The 18,813-nt window shown below is 35.5% G+C and overlaps 1 protein-coding gene across 2 annotated transcripts in view; it reads left to right on the forward strand.

Moving 5' to 3' along the window:
- Nucleotides 1–18,446, forward strand: part of RAD23B (RAD23 homolog B, nucleotide excision repair protein) — a 92,763-nt gene extending 74,317 nt beyond the window's left edge. Inside the window, exons 6-10 of one of the 2 annotated variants that reach the window (XM_043963840.1) lie at nt 735–862; nt 6,819–6,957; nt 11,639–11,766; nt 12,165–12,350; nt 16,763–18,446. In XM_043963840.1, the coding sequence (XP_043819775.1) occupies nt 735–862; nt 6,819–6,957; nt 11,639–11,766; nt 12,165–12,350; nt 16,763–16,876 (695 nt within the window). In that variant the 3' untranslated portion in view covers nt 16,877–18,446. The remainder of the gene's footprint in view (nt 1–734; nt 863–6,818; nt 6,958–11,638; nt 11,767–12,164; nt 12,351–16,762) is intronic. The other variant, XM_043963849.1, reaches the window with a different exon arrangement.
- The last annotated feature ends 367 nt before the right edge of the window (nt 18,447–18,813 follow it).

Consider the following 18,813-nt stretch of genomic DNA (forward strand, 5'->3'; position numbering starts at 1 on the left):
GCTAAACAAGCTGTGGTATATGATTGCAATGGAATATTATTGATGCTATAAGAAATGACAAGTAAGGATGATTTCAGAAAGACCTGGACAGACTCATATGAACTGATGTATTGTGAAGGGAGTAGAACCAGGAGAAGAATGTGTACAGTGACAGCAATATTGTTTGAAGAACTGTGAATGACAACTGTTCTCAGCAATACAATGATCTAAGACAATCCCAAAAAACTAATGATAAAGTATACTATCTACCTTCAGAGAAAGAACTGATATTTATTGAACACAGACTGAAGCATGCTATTTTTCACTCTATTAAAAAATTTTTTTTCTTTTATTTGAGTTTTCTTGTACAAAATGATTAATATGGTAATGTTTTACATAATTGCACATGTATAACCTATACCTGATTGCTTACTGCCTCAGGGAGGGAAGAGAGGAGGGAAGGAGGGATGGATAGAATTTGGAACTTAAAACTTTTTTTTAAAAATGCTTATTATACAAAAATAAGTAAAATAGAATACAAGATAAGCCCCTTATCTGAGAAAACTTTGTATATTTCTCCTGTTACTTTGTTATTTAGTACAAAATGTGAAAATTCTTAAAATCTAAAAAACAAAACTTAAGAATTGCCAAATCTGCACTTTCAGTGGAGGTCTTGTCCAGTCATTGAATGCATCAAGTTTTATTAATGTACTTTAATTGTGATCTTCTGCATCCTCTTTTTCTCCCATTTCCAGTGACGGGCCAATCCTATGAAAATATGGTGACTGAGATCATGTCAATGGGTTATGAGCGAGAGCAAGTAATTGCAGCATTGAGAGCCAGTTTCAACAACCCTGATAGAGCAGTGGAATATCTTTTAATGGTGAGCAGTTTGTTTTATCTTACTGCTTCCCTTTTTTCTTTTCTTTTTTTTTAATATCCCTTCCTTCTTTTTTCCCCGCTTCTTTCCCTCTTTCTATAAGATTCATTATTTCTTTCTAAAAATAATCCAGATGTATAAATGAATAGTTTTACCATTCCTAAACTTTTCAGTTTTATTAGAGGTCCAAACTCTACAAAGTGGTCTAGTGTCAAATCATTCACCTGTAAGTTAGTTACATTCAGCATTTATGTCTCCCTTGAGTAGTTGCCCAAATGTCTTACTGTGACTCATGCGTCACTATGACTTGGCCTCTTCGTTTATAAATAAATGTGTCTTCAAAGAATCAGTGAGAAATTGAAGGAATCCCATTTGTGGACAGGCAAAGTTCTTTTTGTCTATCCCTCACACTGTCAGGAATAGACCCCTAGTCTATATGACGTAAGTGGTGCTTTGTAAACTGAAATTAATGTGAAATGGATGTGATGAGTGTTCGGAATATCAGGTAACCTCTGTAAGGTGAACAGGAATTGAATTGGGGTTTCCGGCTTTGCCATTTCCCTAGAGGAACTCATAGGCACTTGATAGTATAGAATCCATAGACTATCAGATTTGGAGGAAACTTGATGTATAGTGGGAAAACCCTGGATTCGGTTCCAACTTAGCTCTGCTAGTCACTATCCAGGTGGCTTTGAGAAAATTAATTCATCCTCTGAGCCCAAGTTTCTTTAGTCCAATGCTAGTTTAGGGGAATGCTCTGTAAAATATTGCTGGTGAGTGGTTAGTTATCAAGCCTTTGCTTAAAGACCATGGGAAAGTGTTTTGGAAATCATTATCTAGAAATTTACCTTGATCATTCTCGGGTCACCCTTTTGAAAAAAATAGGCTTGCTAATTCTGATTCAGGTTCAGTTATCCTTTGTTAATTACCTCTGGTAAATATTAAACCCAGAACATCTTTCACTTACTCTCGAACAAGCATCTGAGCCACCTGCCCTTATCAGTCAGGTACTCAAGGAATGCAGACTCACAGTAATCCTGAAGAGAATATTTTAGGATATCATAGCTGCCAGCTGAATCAAACAAATCCTTTCAAAACTGTTATTTAGTTTACCTATGCAATCACTTTCCTCATTAGTGCAAATGATTAGGACTTGTTCAATATATTCCCTGCTTAAGGTAGCTGTATAGCCTAGGTTCACAGAAATTCAGAAAATCTCTCCATGGTCTCTTTAGGGAACAGCACTGTTGTAAGGCTGTAACTTCAGCAGTTCTTTGTTTTTTGGAAATAAGTAATATCAATTTACTCTGCTAGTGTAGAATGAAATGTTTCTTCCTCTCTATGAACTGGCCAAATTCTTGGGCAAAGGGTTGACTTGTAGTGTCTTGCAGGAGACTATATACCTTCCCAGTTATGTTCTTAGTGGAAAAGGTTTCCCCATTTCCTTCCAAATTTTGAACAGAATCACATCTATCTGGATTTCCCTCAAGCCAACAAAAATGAGCATTGTCTCAGACTCCCTGGCAGCTAAAAGGAGAGTGTAGATGAAATATTTTTGAGAAGCCATTGTATGAGCACTCCTAACAATGAAAGTTGTCTGGAAATAGAATGGAGTGAGTGCCTTGTTGAATAGATTGAGCTACCAGTTACTGAATGATCGAGTAGGAAATGTTGTATAATAAATTCCAGCATCTGGTAGGTAGTTGGAATAGATGATGCCTAACATCCCTTCTAAGATTCTATTTATTTAAAAATAGCTGGGTTCTTCTCTTGCTTTTACATCCTACTTCCACCTTCAAACAAATATACTTAGTTTCACTGAGGCCCTACAACATCAAGCTATGTGATCTTGATTAAGTCATTTAAGCTCTCTAGGATCAATTTGCTCATTTGTAAAACACAGGTTGGATTAAACATCTTGTTTGTGGCATGTCTAGAGAAAAGGAAGAATTTTGCAATAAACTACAACAGTGTAAGCAATAGTAGCTAAGTAATTGCCGTCTGTATTGATCTGTGTCATAGAAGGGAAGGTAAAGGGCTTCAAAGTATGCCTTTCCATTTTTCAAGTTATTAAGTTAATAAAGTGTACTTTACAAAAAGAAAGAAGGGTTCCAGTGTGGAAACAAAGAAAAGAAAGAATCTGGAGTAGTTTCAGGGATTCAGGTCAGATGGTTTGGGGGTTGGGGGCGGGGGATGTGCCATAAGATGAGAGAGAAAAGGAAGGAAAAGGATGACTGAACACTTGGTGCTAAATGATAGGTATGAATCTCTTCCTAAGGCAGATGGAGCTGACTGACTTCTGTGGGAGAAAGATATTTGGGTTCCCCAAAATGATGATGGAAATCCATGGGTGTAAATAGAAGAAAGTTTAGCCACTAGAAGAAATTTTAGCTGGTAGCAAAGGTCACAGATAAGAGACATTTTAGTGGATATAGCTTCTTGCTAAGGGGGTATTGAGGCTGCTATTTGTCCCGGTTTAAAAGATGGAGATCTAATAAAGACTTGAGTTCCTAAAACTATAGTTTGAAATAGAAAAAAAGTTTGGACCTACTGAATGGGAATATGGCTCTGGGATGATATATCTTATTAAAGGAGAGTTGGGGTGGAGTGATATGTGCAGAATGAAATAGTGAGTAGTATTGTGTAGTAAGATAGGCAGTGGAAAAATTATAAGAAAATCTTCAGGGAGAGTATTTTTAAACCAAGCATAGAAAAATGAAATGCTTGAGTTTGGTAAATACATACCAAACTGTTGTTTGGATAATTTGTGGACTGGAAAGTGCAGAATAAAAATGGCAATAGGGAATTAAAGTCCAAGATAAGTAGGAAATCTAATAAAAGAGAAGCCAAGCGTTCTTGATGAGTTTCAAGTCACCAGATTTTGACAAATTAGCATACTGAAAGAACTAGCTAATGCTATTGATTAAGCTGCTGGCAGTGAGTGATCTTTGAAAGACTGTGGAGCTCAGGAAGTACCAAAACAAATTTTAAATATATGAACTGAAGTGTGTTTCTAGGCTTCCCTCATTGATATGAGAACTAATGTTGACACCAGAAAAGCTGGGTTCAAATTCCTGTTCCACTTCACTACCTCAACAGTCTCTTCCATGATGCCAGTCAACAAATATTTATTAACTACCTGCTATGTGCCAGGCACCATGCTTAAGCATAATATAGGTGTTAGTTTCCTCATTTGTACAAATAGAGTAAGGCCAGGTGATCTCAGTGATATAAATAAATGCTGTTATCCTACAATTAGATGCGCATTTGACCCAACTGTGTCCAAACAAAAGCAGAGGATGGTAAATTATTTGAGGAGACCTTTATTTAAGTGTTTTGGTTTTTTTAATCCAACAGTTCTATCTCACAAATACAGTGGAACAAGAGTGGGGGGCAGATTTGGAGCATTGTGTGTCACTAATGATAGAAGAATCCTCTTTATTTTTGCATGACCTCTGGCAATTTTTTGGTTACAGTGAATATGTTCTTTTATCCTGTTAACCAGTCTCTTGGTATTTTGTGGTAATAAATATCCATCTATAGGCAAAGGCATTATTTACTTGGTACAAAATGGATTTACCTTTCATAAGTTGTTTGGGGGTGGGGAACAATGAGGGTTAAGTGACTTGCCCAAGGTCACATAGCTAGTAAGTATCAAGTGTCTGAGATCAGATTTGAACTCAGGTCCTCCTGAATCCAGGGCTGGTGCTTTATCCACTGCACCACCTAGCTGCCCTCATAAGTTGTTAAAATAGAACTTACTTTTAAGTTGATAGTATATTTAGGATAATATTTTTAAATGACAAAATGGTTTAATCATCTATTTTTACCTTTTTTATATTTTGAAATCTTTTTGAGATTGTTAGTAACTGTGGTCTTGAGGCTATTTTTCTTTTGGGGGGCTTCCATTAATACCACACTTTGCAGGGGAGGGGGTAATTGAGGAAGTGCTTTCATGAGGTTAAGTGGATGGTATTGAAACATCTTAAAAATCAGCGTATAACGACTCAGGCATTTGCCCGAGGTGGAATCTGATTTGACAGGTAACAAGACAGACTGGAATCCAGAAGTTACTTTTGAGGGTAGGGATGGTCTTTGTATTCCTAGCACTTTGTATATGTATATAGTACTCACTTAATAAATGCTTGTTCAATCAAACTTCTTAATCTTAGTCCAGTGCTTTTTTTTTTTTTACTACACCAAGCTGCCACAGCACCACACCCTCCCCTATTTGCTATATATAAATGGATAAATAGCTGTGGTTTGTGTAAAACTGTTATTTACTAATTTACCTGTAGGTGAAATTTAGACATCTGTAACTGCAAATGATATGGATTTGTCATATTGTAACCTGTGATAGTTCAAATGCTCTTGTTGGCTGAGGCCTGTTTAAAATTGTCTTTTCATTCCTTTGTACTCCAGATCAATTTAGAGCTAGATGAGTCTTATTTGACACTAGTTTTGGCATCAACTTGCTAGGGCCTTAGTTTTTCTAGTGTGGTCTAAAAATTTCTTGGCTTTCCCATTATTAAATGGCTTTAACTGTCAATCCAAAGTTTTAAAAATGCAATGAGTGTTACATATACTTTGATAAATCTATTGGAAAATAAATGCTTTGGAGTTGGCTTGATATATGAAACATAAACTGAAGAAATGGTTCAGGAATAGACTCACAGGAGAGTGCCACAGTTAAAGTAGTATATAGTCATCCCAGAACTTCCCTTAATGCCTAGGGCCTCCTTGTCCTAGAACATCCAAGGATCCCTGCTGGCCTTTTTCATCATGGAACGTCTCTGTAAGGCCCACCCCCTTCGCCCATCAGTGAGTTCCTCCTGGAGCCCCCATTTTGTTCAAGGGTTCAGGCTGGCCTCTCTCTTACTTCCTCCCTCCCTCTGTATATAAATGTTTGTTGTACTTTTTTAAAGGAAAGGGTCTGCATTCTCTTTGAAAGAATTGTAGTTCAAATTGGAAATGATGTAAAAAAATGGGAACAGTCTGTGTTGGAGGGGTCATGAGTCAGGTAGATAGGCACCTCTAGTGCATTGTTGGTAGAGCCATGAAATCAGTATTGTTTTGAAAAGCAATTTGAAAGTGCCTAAAATGTCCATCACTTGTAACCCAGAGTCCGCTACTAGGTATATAGCCCAAGGATGTCAAAGTACCAGAATAGCATTGATTTTTGTGGTAACACCAAACTGGGGGGGGGGTGAATTTCCATCAATTGCAGAATGACTAAACAGATTGTGGTCATGAATGTATTAGAATATGCCTGCTAAGAAACATGACTACAGAGAAAATGGATTTATATGAGCTGGTGCAAAGTGCACACAATGATTATAGTAATGTAAATGGAAAGTGCAACAACCACAAAAGAATCAAAAGTGAATGTTACCCCCCAAAAAATAACCTTCATTTGACTTTTAAATTTTGTTAAAAACTTGTGTTATGACACTTCCTTTCCCTGCCATAAAAACCCCAAAACAAAATCTTTGTGGATCTCTGTTGACTTCAGGATTACATTTAAAGGATAAGTCGCAGTTTGCCTCATTTTCCTAACATATTCTAAATTTAGAATTTAAATGAGGTCCTTTTTTTTTTCCATTAAAAAAATGATCAGGTGCCCTTCAACAATGATGGTATTTTGCATGTTAACTCACCTTCTGGTGAGTTTTTTTGGGGGGAGGTTGGTTTGTTTGTTTGTTTTTTGCTTTGTGCAGCATCTATAAATCTTTCCCAGTACTGTCTCCCAATCATATACATTTCACTTTTTGATCTCCTGTTATTTGGGGTGATGTTAGTTGGAACTGTCAGGGGGACAACTAACATACAGATAGAACCTTGACTTACTTTACTCATTAGTAGGGGTTAACAATTTGGTATTATAAAAATCTCTAAAGTTTTTCATTCTATTTAGTATTTACCTAATTTAATTTTAAATTTGAGAAATTCTGTGTTTTAGGGTATCCCAGGAGATAGAGAGAGTCAAGCTGTGGTGGATCCCCCCCAGGCTGCCAGCACAGGGGCTGCTCAGTCTTCAGCAGTGGCAGCAGCTGCAGCCACAACAACAGCAACAACTACTACTACTACTACTTCTGGAGGTAAAGTGAAAATCTTTGGGTTGAGGAGGGAATACTCCTGAATCACTTTTTACTCCAATAAAACACTTTGGAGAAATGAGTCATTCCAGAAGCACAAATCTGTCGAATTCCTATCAGATGAGTGTAAATAATGTCTGTATAATATTTCATTGTTATTTGTAATAGTGTCTATCATAGATAGTGATCATAGAAATAGGAAACTTGGTGAATTTTATTCTTCTAAGAAAGAAATGCAACTTATTAATTTCGCGATAGATTTTAAGTGCTGGAATAACTTGGTCTGCTTGTCAGTATTTTCCTGCTTCTCTTTTCTATTAGTAGTTGCACTTACTGAGTACAACTTCAACCCCAAACATTATTAATTTTTCTTTACTATTAGAAGATTTTATCATTATAGTTGTGTAAATAATTGAACCATTAATTCAGAAAATATAAATATATATTTTTGGTAAGCTTATTATTTCTTTAAGGAATGTTATAGAGAAATATGAATGTTAGTGGTCATTATCCTTTTTGAAATTTTTTGTTGGACTGAAGATAGTCTACCTATATTAATCTAATTTGTCATCCTGTTTTGTCAAATTTACCTAAACATTTTCTTGTATAATTATGAAATTTTCTCATAGAGTTAACTAGTTAAAACTTCCCATCTTCCAGCATTGGAAAGTTGTATTATTAAATTGTTGACTTTGTATTGTTGGATTAACTTTAATCTCAGTTGCTGTTTTTAGTACTTGATATCTTTGGAGTTCATTTCTCTCTCTCTCTCTCTCTCTCTCTCTCTCTCTCTCTCTATATATATATATATATATATATATATATATATATATATATATATATATACACACACACACACACACACACACACACACACACACACACACACACACACACACACACAGATTTTGCTACAGTGATTAAAAGCCTGTCTTATAATTCTACTTTATTTTTAATGAACTGGTTCTTTGTAAAATTGCTTTTCTCTACTCAGGTGCAGAGCTCAAGCCTAGCTAGGTTTCAGGATATTTTTTAGATTCACTTTTATTTTCTGTTCTGAATTTTTTTTCTCCTCTCTCTTCCTTTCCTACCCAAGGCAAGAGAAACAAAAGTAATTGTAAATGTATATATAGTCATACAAAAGTAATTGTATATGTATATATAGTAATATATATATATACACACATATATAATATATATATTATATACATATACATATATATTATATATATAATATATAAGTAATTGTAAATGTATATATAGTCATACAAAAGAAATTCCTGCTTCAACAACAAAAAAAAGAAAAATAAAGAAAAGGGAGTGAGAGAGGGAAAGAAAAAACACAAAACGTTTCGATCTGCATTCTGAGTTTTTCACATTTCTGTATGGAGATGGATAACATATTTCATCATGAGTCCCTTGGAATTGTGGTTCATCATTGTGTTGATCAGAGTAACTAAGTCAAAGTTAATTGTTTTTGCCATGTTGTTGTTTTATAAATTGTTCTGGTTCTGCTCACCTCACTTCACATCAGTTTCTTAAAGGCTTCCTAGGTTTTTCTGAAACCATCACTTTTTTTTTTAAACCATCACTTCTTAAAACACAATAGGGGGCAGCTAGGTGGCACAGTGAATAAAGCATGGCCCTGGATTCAGGAGGACCTGAGTTCAAATCCAGCCTCAGACACTTGACTCTTGCTGGCTACATGACCCTGGGCAAGTCACTTAACCCACATAGCCCGGCCACACCCCCCCCACCCCAATAATATTCCATCTTATTTATATACTATCATTTATTTAGCAATTCAATTCTTTGCCACCACAAAAAAAAGCTGCTATAAATATTTTTTTTTGCTTTGAATAGAATTTTATTTTCCAAAATATATGTAAAAACAAATTTTAACGTCAATTTTTTACAACTTTGTGTTCCAACTTCTCTTCCTCCCTCCATTCCCACCCCCCACCCACAAGAACTCAAGCAATTCAAAATAAGTTATACCTGAGTAGTCATGGTAAGATTCCCATATTAGCTAGTTGTGAGAGAAAACAGTCAAAACCCCCCAAGACTTCAGATTAAGGAATTGTCAAAGAGGAAAAGAAAAAGAAATTTAAAAAATGTGTTTCCATCTGTTTTCAGATACTATCAGTTCTTTCTCTGCAGATGGGTTGCAATACTGAAGCAGAGTGAAATGTACTGTATACAAAATAACAGCAATAGTGGGGATGCTCTTCTGGGAAGCATTTTCAGCAAGGCAATGATCCAGTATAACCCTGAAGGACTGCTATAAATATTTTTATACATATGGGTCCTTTTCCTCTTTGATCTTTTTGAGGGCATAGATCTGATAGCAATATTGCTGAATCAAAGGGTATGCACAGTTTAATAGCTTTGGAGGAATAATTACAAATCACTTTGCAGAATGGTTGGGCTAATTTACAGTTGTACCTCCCATATAAATATGCCTATTTTTCCATAGCCCCTCTAGCATTCATCATTTTCCCTTTTTTGATATCTTACTCAATCTGAATGTGGAATAGTACTTCAGAGTTTTTCTAATGTTCATTTATCTAGTTATTAGTGATTTGGGGGCCTTTTTTCAATTGCCTTGGATAGCCTCAATTTCTTCCTCTAAAAACTGCCTATTCATATCCTTAATCTGCCTCACTTAAATTCAATTCATGGTAAGATAAAGGTATCACTCATTTATGATGTCCATTGCTCTTTGAAAATGAAGGACAAACTATTCATATCCTTTGACCATTTATTAATTAGAGAACAACTCTTATTCTCATTTGTTTTATTCAGTTCCCTTATATAGATTTCTTAGAAATTAGATCTTTATCAGAGACACTGCAAAGATTCAATATATGGAATACCATAAGCATAATTGACCATATTAATAATAGAACCTCAAAATTGTATTATTTCAATAGATGAAGGAAAGACTTTAGATAGAATACAATACTCATTCCTGTTAAAAACACTTAGAAAGCATAAAAATGGAGGTTTCTTTAAAATACGTAGTATATATCTTTAAAAACAAGAGCCAGCATCCCTTTAATAGGAATAAAGTAAAAGTCTTTTCAGTAAGATAAGAGGTGAATCAAGGATATCCATTATTAACATTACTATTAAATATTGTACTTGAAATGCTAGCTGTACCAATAAGAAAAGAAAAAGAAGTTGAAGGAACATGGCTAAGTGAAAAGAAAGTTATCACTTTTTTTTTCAGGTGCTATGATAGTTTAGAGAACCCTAAAGAGTCAGCTAAAAACAACTAATCTAAACAATTTAACAAAGTTCCAGAATATAAAACATACCCACACAAATCATTAGCATTTCTGCATATTACCAACAAATTCCAGAAGAAAGAGGTAAAGAAATTACATTTAAAATAACTATGGGCATTATAAAATACCTGGGGAGTCTTATCTGGCAAGAGACACAGAGGAACTATATGAACACAATTACAAAACATTCTTCACACAAAAAGAGATTTAAATAATTAGAGAAATATTAATTGCTTGTGGATAGGCTAAATGAAAATAATAAGAATTTCTATGCTACCTAAATTAATTCACTTATTCAGTTCTTGTACCAATCAAGCAACCAAAGAATTGCTTTTTATAGAGCTAGGAAAAAACCCAACAAAATCCATGTAGTGGAATAAAAGGGTCAAGAATTATCCCCCCAAAAAATGTTTTTAATGGAAAGAAAGAGGGCCTAGAAGCACTATATCTCAAAACTATACTGTAAGCTGTTACTGTCAAAAAGAATTTGGTGCTTGGTAAGAAATAGGTTGTTTAATGAAACATTGGGTTCATATGCAGAAGCAAATGAGTAGACTATTTGATAAATTCAAAATCCCAGCTCTTAGGGTAAGAACTCACTATTCAACAAACTGTTGGGAAAACTGGTAAAATAGTCATATTATATATACCTAGTCAGAAACTATGTATAGATCGATATTTCACTCTGTATACCAAGATTTATTTCAGATGGGTAGATGAATTAGACATAAAAGATGACATCATAAGCAAATTAATGGAACATACAAGAACTTGCCCTTCACATGACTATGGAAAGGAAAAGAGTTCATAGCCAAACAAGAGATAGAGGCACAGGGGAGGTAAAATGAACAATTCTGATTACATAAAAGTATGTGTTGTTTTTTTTTAATTTACAAACAAAACCAGTGCAGCTTAAAATGAAAACAAAAGCAGGGAATTGGGAGGAAAAAATCTTTGCGACATTTCTCTATTCAGGGCATTTTAAACATCCCCTTCCTACTTTCATTAATTAAAATTTTCCAAGACTTACATACTTTATTTACTACGGGGGGGGGGGGGCGGCGGTGATACAGAAGGTTATTAGTAATTAGGTTAAATAACATTCTCATGAATGTTGAACCAGTGGAAATCCTTTATATGCTATTATTTTAATTAAGTGGAATATATGCTATTTGGATAATAATCATTTGATAATACTTTTTCATTTTACTTTTTAGGCTATTATTAATACTTCTTGACTTAACAGCTACTCAATTCATTTACTCCTTTTGAATTTATTGCAGGACTTAAGTCTCTACTTTCAATTTTCATTGTTGGATAGCTTATATACTTTGTGTTACCAGTCTTTTTGATGTATGACTTTCTTTTATGGGAAAATCTTATGTGAATTTCAGGACATCCACTTGAATTTTTACGGAACCAGCCTCAGTTCCAGCAGATGAGACAGATTATTCAACAGAATCCTTCCCTTCTGCCAGCCTTGTTACAACAAATAGGACGAGAAAATCCACAGTTACTGCAGGTGACTTTTTAAGCAGTGTTTTCAGTCATTAGTTTTAGGGGTTTTGCTCTGTTCTGCACAAAATTCCTTTCCCCAGGAACCCAACCCATCCCCTAATAAGCTAAAAGTCTTGCCCTGTCTTTAATATTAGAGTTAACAAGCATTAATTATTGAGTAATACAAGAAAAGGATGTCTCTTTAGCTTTTAGTATAGTAAATACATGTAAACATGAGGCTGAGCACTGTTTTTTGGCAGTGGTGAAGAAACCATAACTACCTAGAGGTTTGCTAATGTGTATAAAGTAGGTCCAATAAAAATCTACATGACTCAAAGCATTTCTTCCTATTACTGTTTATAGTTCTTAGCTACCAATCAGAGAGACCAACAATGCTTTATTTCAGTGTATTGTTTCCTTCTGTCCTCCAATGCACCACAGCAAATCAGTCAACATCAAGAGCATTTTATTCAAATGCTAAATGAACCAGTTCAAGAATCTGGTGGCCAAGGAGGAGGTGGGGGTGGCAGTGGAGGAATAGCTGAAGCTGGAAGTGGTCACATGAACTACATTCAAGTAACACCTCAGGAAAAAGAAGCTATAGAAAGGGTAAGTTGTTCTCTGTCCTCTCTCCCCCCCCCCCCCCAATCTGTCTGCTCTTTCAAATTCTTTATGCAAATGAAATTAGCTATTTTTCTGGAGTTTTTGCTTTGCTTAACTAAATAATGCTATACAATATTCTTTTGGTTAAAAAAAAAGTTGTACAGCAGCATAGGTGCAGGGCTTGATGCATATATAGCAACTTCTTACTAATCATAAACTATAAGGACCCCTAGAGAATTAACAGATTTTAAATAACATTTGACAGATGAAATAACTTAGGGCCAGAGGATTGATATGACTTGCCTACCCATGGCTGCAGATCCAGAATTAAATTCAGATCTCCTGAGTAAAAAATTCCTATTATACCCAACAACCCAATCTAAAGTAGTATATTAAACAACCACATAAATATTCTGGTCTTCTTTAAAATTTGTGTTCACTTTTGCTGGGAAAACGGTTTCTAGGATTTAATGAAGGAGGTTTAGGTGTGGTTGATTGGTGAGAGATGTCCAGTACAGCAGAGATTACTGTAATAAAGACAACTTCTCCCATCTATGAAGCCAATTGACAATAGTGTGTCAGGTTTCATCAACAAGTGAATGAGAGTACATAATTATCATTATTAAAAAAGCCAAAAATCACAATTAGTAAAATCCAGAACCACAACAACCATTAAGTATCATGTCAGTACTCCAAATTATCATAGTTTGGTCAATAGTATTTTTTATTTTGTTATTACAAAGTAGGATGGTATGTACATAAAACATACAGAATGCTATGAAAGAAAATTTGCGTTTTGTATTTAAGGATAATCAACTTTACTACTTTAAGAATCCTCCAGGGGCAGCTAGGTGGCGCAGTGGATAGACTACCAGCTCTGGAGTCAGGAGGACCTGAGTTCAAATCCGGCCTCAGACACTTGACACATACTAGCTGTGTGACCCTGGGCAAGTCACTTAACCCCAATTGCCTCACCAAAAAAAAAAAAAAGAATCCTCCATAGATGTTTAGTCACATTGGAACCAGCTTTTTCCTCATTGTTGAAAGTAATATGAAAATGCTATTCACTTGTTTCAGTCACATCTGACTCTTTGTGACCTCATTTGGGGTTTTCTTTTTTTTTTTTTTTTTTTTTTTTTGTGGGGCAGTGAGGGTTAAGTGACTTGCCCAGGGTCATACAGCTAGTAAGTGTCAAGTATCTGAGGCCGGATTTTAACTCAGGTCCTCCTGAATCCAGGGCGGGTGCTTTATCCACTGTACCACCTAGCTGCCCCAGGGGTTTTCTTGATAAAGATAACTGGAGTAGTTTCCATTTCCTCCTCCAACTCATTTTACAAATAAGGAAACTGAGGCAGACAAGGTTTGGTTACTTCCCCATAGTCACATGGTATCTGAGGCCTGATTTGAACTCAGGAAGATTGGTCTTGGCACAGTATCCACTGTGCCACCTAGCTGTCTACTATGAAAATAGACCCAACTAATTTGAAGGTTTTATTTGGAAAGGCAGAACTTTGCATAATTTAAAAGGGTGATTTACTAAATATCAATAGCATAAACAATCAAAGAGGAATGCTTAACATTTTGTTTTTACCTAATATACTTTATGTTTATATTACCTTCATTCCCGAGTATATCCCTCCACTCCTGCCCCCATGTAACAAAAGAATTTGCTTCTTCATCCATAAAACAAGGGATTGGACTAGATAACCTCTGAGCTCCCTTCCATCTCTGGAGCTATGGTCTTACATAATTACATCGTAGTCTAAGAGTCCATTTAAATGTTCCATACCCATGGTTCCCCACCTCTGCAAATAAGAGGTCCATTTTCTCGGTTCTTTCCTTCCACTTACATTATGTATATCCTCTATGCACATAGTACTTTGGTTTTTTGTGCTGCAATGAGGGTTAAGTGACTTGCCCAGGGTCACACAGTGTCAAATGTCTGAGGCCAGATTTGAACTCAGGTCCTCCTGAATCCAGGGTTGGTGCTTTATCCACTTCAACACCTAGCTGCCCTACACATAGTACTTTGTATATTGTTTCCCTCATTAGAATTTGAGCTCTTTGAGAACAGGAATTATACTGCTTCCTTCCTTTGTATATTCAGTGCTTACTTACTAGCTTACATAGTGCTTACATGGTGCCTGGCACATAATGAACACTTAATAAATGCTTATCAACTAGCTAATTGGTTGATTGCTTCCAAGGCAACACAGGTAGTAATTAGTAGTACTGCTAGTAGTAATAGAACTATGATTTGAAACCATATCTTCTGATTTCAAATCACTGTTTGTTCTGCCATACCATGCTAGTTAGCCCTTGTTTGTAGTTCTGTATTGTCTGTGATGACTCTTTTTTTTTAGTGAGGCAATTGGGGTTAAGTGACTTGCCCAGGGTCACACAGCTAGTAAGTGTTAAGTGTCTGAGGCCAGATTTGAACTCAGGTCCTCCTGAATCCAGGGCCGGTGCTCTATCCACTGTGCCACCTAGCTGCCCCTGTGATGACTCTTAATAGCCAGAGTACCATTTCTCTACTTTGCAACTATTTTTAGTATTAAAGGTATATTTTCAGCAAATTTTGTAAGCTTATGTCATCAGGGAAACATGAAGGAATTTGTTTTTATTAGAAATGATTAATTCATGCTGCAAGCTTATTCGTTTGAGGAAAATATTCTTCAAAATTGTTCTCATGATAGTAGTTCAACAAAAAGGTCCTAATTTGTTTTTCTGAAATCCATTCTTTTACTGCTATTTGTATAAGAGATTTCCCAGGTGTAAGGTGTTGATTCTGTCGAATTTTGGCAATTCTCTTCAGTTTGCATGACTATCAAGATACTACTGATAGTAGGATTGATCCATTTCCTTTTCCCCATTCCTGTTAAGGGTAACATCTGGGTATTGTGTAGACACGTGTAGATGGGTTGGTTAGATGCTAGGATTGGTCCATAATAGGTATGTTTATGTGAAAAGCCACAATCATAACTTGACAATGAACTAAACTAGTTGTCTATATGAATTTCAGTTTTTATGGATTAATAAAAGTTAAAATCAATGATAATTTTGCCAGGTGTGTTAGTGTATAGTGACTTTTTCTAAAAGTACACAAGGAACTTCATGTTAAAGTGTTAATCCAAAATCTAATAAACTAGGCAGAATAAGAGCTAGTAATCTCTTTACATCACAGAATATTCTTTTAACAGTAATCATAGAAGATCATTTCTAAGTTAACCCACTAAATAGAATTTTCCTTATAAAGTATGAGATATTTTCTGTTATAAAATGCTAGTAAGTTGGAATACAATTAAATAATAAAATCTAATACATAGAGCAATGTTTTATTCAGACTTTTTGAATTAGGCTATAGTAAACTTTTTAAAAGTAGGATATGATCTCTTCTTAAAACAACAGTAATCACATGAAATAGTCCTAAGTATTTTCTTCCAGATAATAGCCCTTCTTCTGCCTTCATTTGTTTTGTAGGGAATATTACAAAACCAGGTGATCTGTTGCCATTTTGGTTATTTATGTCATAAAACAGATAGCTGAGAAAACTAAGGTTCAGGCAGACTGAGTGTGTGTGTGTGTGTGTGTGTGTGTGTGTGTGTGTGTGTGAGAGAGAGAGAGAGAGAGAGAGAGAGAGAGAGAGAGAGAGAGAGAGAGAATTGGGGTTAAGTGACTTGCCCAGGGTCACACAGCTAGTAAGTGTTAAGCATCTGAGGCCGGAATTGAACTCAGGTCCTTCTGAATCCAGGGCCGGTGCTCTATCCACTGCGCCACCTAGCTGCCCCGACAGGCAAACTGATTTTACTAAAATCATATTCTAGTACTCTCAGGTTGAAGCAGTTCCCTAGGCAGTTTAACAAAAGCAAATCTGAGAATAAACACAAACAAAGGATACTAGCAAAAAGGTTAAAAAGCAATTATCAAAGAGACCTCTCAGGACTCATGAACTTCTTACTCTTCTTGGCCAAAGAGCCCACATCTGGGTCTCAAATCAATCCAACGGACCAAAGTTAAACCTACTCTGGGTCTGTAGCTCAACTTTCTGCTTAGTAGAGACCTGGTTCATGTTGTGGGAATGTGGGAGGTTCATTCATTCACCTATCTAGTTCACCCAATATCCTGGCTCACAATATCTGTTTCTGTTCTTTTGCTTATTTAAGTAAAAGTAGAGTTGATAAGAGTGGTGCTCCAGGTAGCTAACCTCTGGTTTTAGGTCACTAATCCGTGTAGTGAGTTGATGAAGCTTCAAATGTTTCAGGTGTCTTGTGCTGTTCAGCACATTATTAATGAATAATGATTCGGTAATAAGATCCATTACAGTTGTAGTTGTGCAGTGGCAATTTACGTTTTCATTCATGTGCTATAACAAATGTGTTGGATTTCATTTCTAAATATATATTTTTTTCTCTTTCCAGTTAAAGGCATTAGGATTCCCTGAAGGACTTGTGATACAGGCTTATTTTGCTTGTGAGAAGAATGAAAATTTGGCTGCCAATTTTCTCCTACAGCAGAACTTTGATGAAGATTGAAAGGGACTTTTTTTTTAATCTCATACTTCACACCAGTGCATTACACTAACTTTGTTCACTGGATTGTCTGGGATGATTTGGGCTCATATCCATAATACTTGGTATAAGGTAGTAGGTGGTTGGGGGTGGGGTGGGAGGGGATATAGGAAATAGGGCAGGAATAAATACAGTGCATGTCTGCTTTAAATTAGCAGATGCAGAAAATCCACACATTGTAAAATACTATACAACCAAAAATCAGCTTTTGCAGGTATTTAGTTCCTTCTATAAAACTGTAGGTAACTTTTCCTAGGTTTTCACTCTTTTTAGTGTACTAGATCCAGAAATTTAGTGTAATGCCCTGCTTCTTGTTTCTTTTGACTTAACATTGGTTTTGGAGAGAGCCTTTGCTACCTAGAATCTACAATCTCTATTTCATGGCAACACTGGATAATGGCTTTGTGAAATTAAAAAGATTTTTGGAGCAACTGTAAACATAAATGCCAAATTATAGGTGGTTATTTGTGCTGCTTCAAATATGTATGAAATTAGTGTAAGAAAGCCCATTCTTTCATGTTAATTGCTGGGGGACAGGGAGAAATCCTTTCTGATGAAAATCATTACTGCTATTTTAAAATTCCTTGATCATTGAATGTGAGACCCCTTCTAACATGATTTAAGAAGCTGTACACATACAGGCAAAGTTATTTTCCTGTTGATGATTTTTTTTCTTTTGGTGAAAAAATGGTAGAAACCTAATTACTGTTTACTTCAATGTTATATTGCAGTAAAAGTTTTAAAATAACCATTGCATGTTTGCTTTTGATGTATCCCATTGTGAACTAAGCACTTTTGGGGCCAATGGAGAAATGTAGCATTCACTCTCACTTCTCTCTCCCCTCCCCTAAGCAGAAATGTTTTGAGTTCCAACTACTACCTTTTTTTTTAACTGATTAAAAAGCTGATCCATCATAAAATTGAAGGAAATATTTCAAAATTAGTTTTCTGATGCTTGTACACCTTTTCCCCTTTCTCATATGGGAGTAGTATATGGCCAACTCAAGCTACTGGCATTGTCTTGCTTTCTTTAAAAAAAAAAAAAGTGCATAGAACTGTCTCCAGCAACTTTTCTTCCATTCAAACAAAAAGGGCAAAACCTATTGGGAGGGTTGGGAAATGGAAGCTGGTAAGATATAAAACTTTGGAAAATAAACAATCAAGGTAACTCATGGCATATTAAAAGAAAAATCTTAATAGCAGTGTTGGCTTTCTTTTGTTTTGTTTTACCCTTTTTATTTCTCTTTGTAAATCTTGATAATTGATCCTAAGAGGGGGCAGGCATCTACACACTCTTGTTTCTCACATATTTTGGCCTAACATAAACTTAAGTATTTAAAGAACTAATTTTGAATTTGTTTTGACTCTGTGATGCTGAGTAGGAAGATGAAGTTTGCACAGATTTTTCCCTGAAGTAATCTCTTGCAATATTCTTAGCACAGCTTGATGATGATGCTGTTTTGAGCTTCTGTGTCATGCACTCGTTACCTTCTGTCTCCTATGAAAATAAACGAAACTATGATTTTTTCCCACAGTGCTATTATGTAGTTTAATTTTTAAATGTCTATCTGAAAATGTGAATACTTTTATCATAACAGGTTCTTAGTATAGCATTCTGGCGAGTATATTAACTGAGGTTGGTCTAATCCCATCCTAGCCATACTCGTCTTCATATGTTTTTAAAAATGAAGAAACCTGAAATTCAGGTCCGTTGTCACTAAGAGTTTGTGTGTTTTGTTGCATGCCATAGGTGAATAAAATCATTGTTTGGAATAGAATACCATAATGCTGAAAGGTAGAATAGGAGCAAATCTTTATTGTTCTACTTATTTTAGGTATTGTTGATTTATAACCAAGCATATGTTAAAAAGGTAATAGAAAATGTTAAGTTGTTTGGGCAA

The sequence above is a fragment of the Dromiciops gliroides genome, chromosome 1 (genome assembly GCF_019393635.1).
Source record: "Dromiciops gliroides isolate mDroGli1 chromosome 1, mDroGli1.pri, whole genome shotgun sequence".
Lineage (NCBI taxonomy): Eukaryota > Metazoa > Chordata > Mammalia > Microbiotheria > Microbiotheriidae > Dromiciops > Dromiciops gliroides.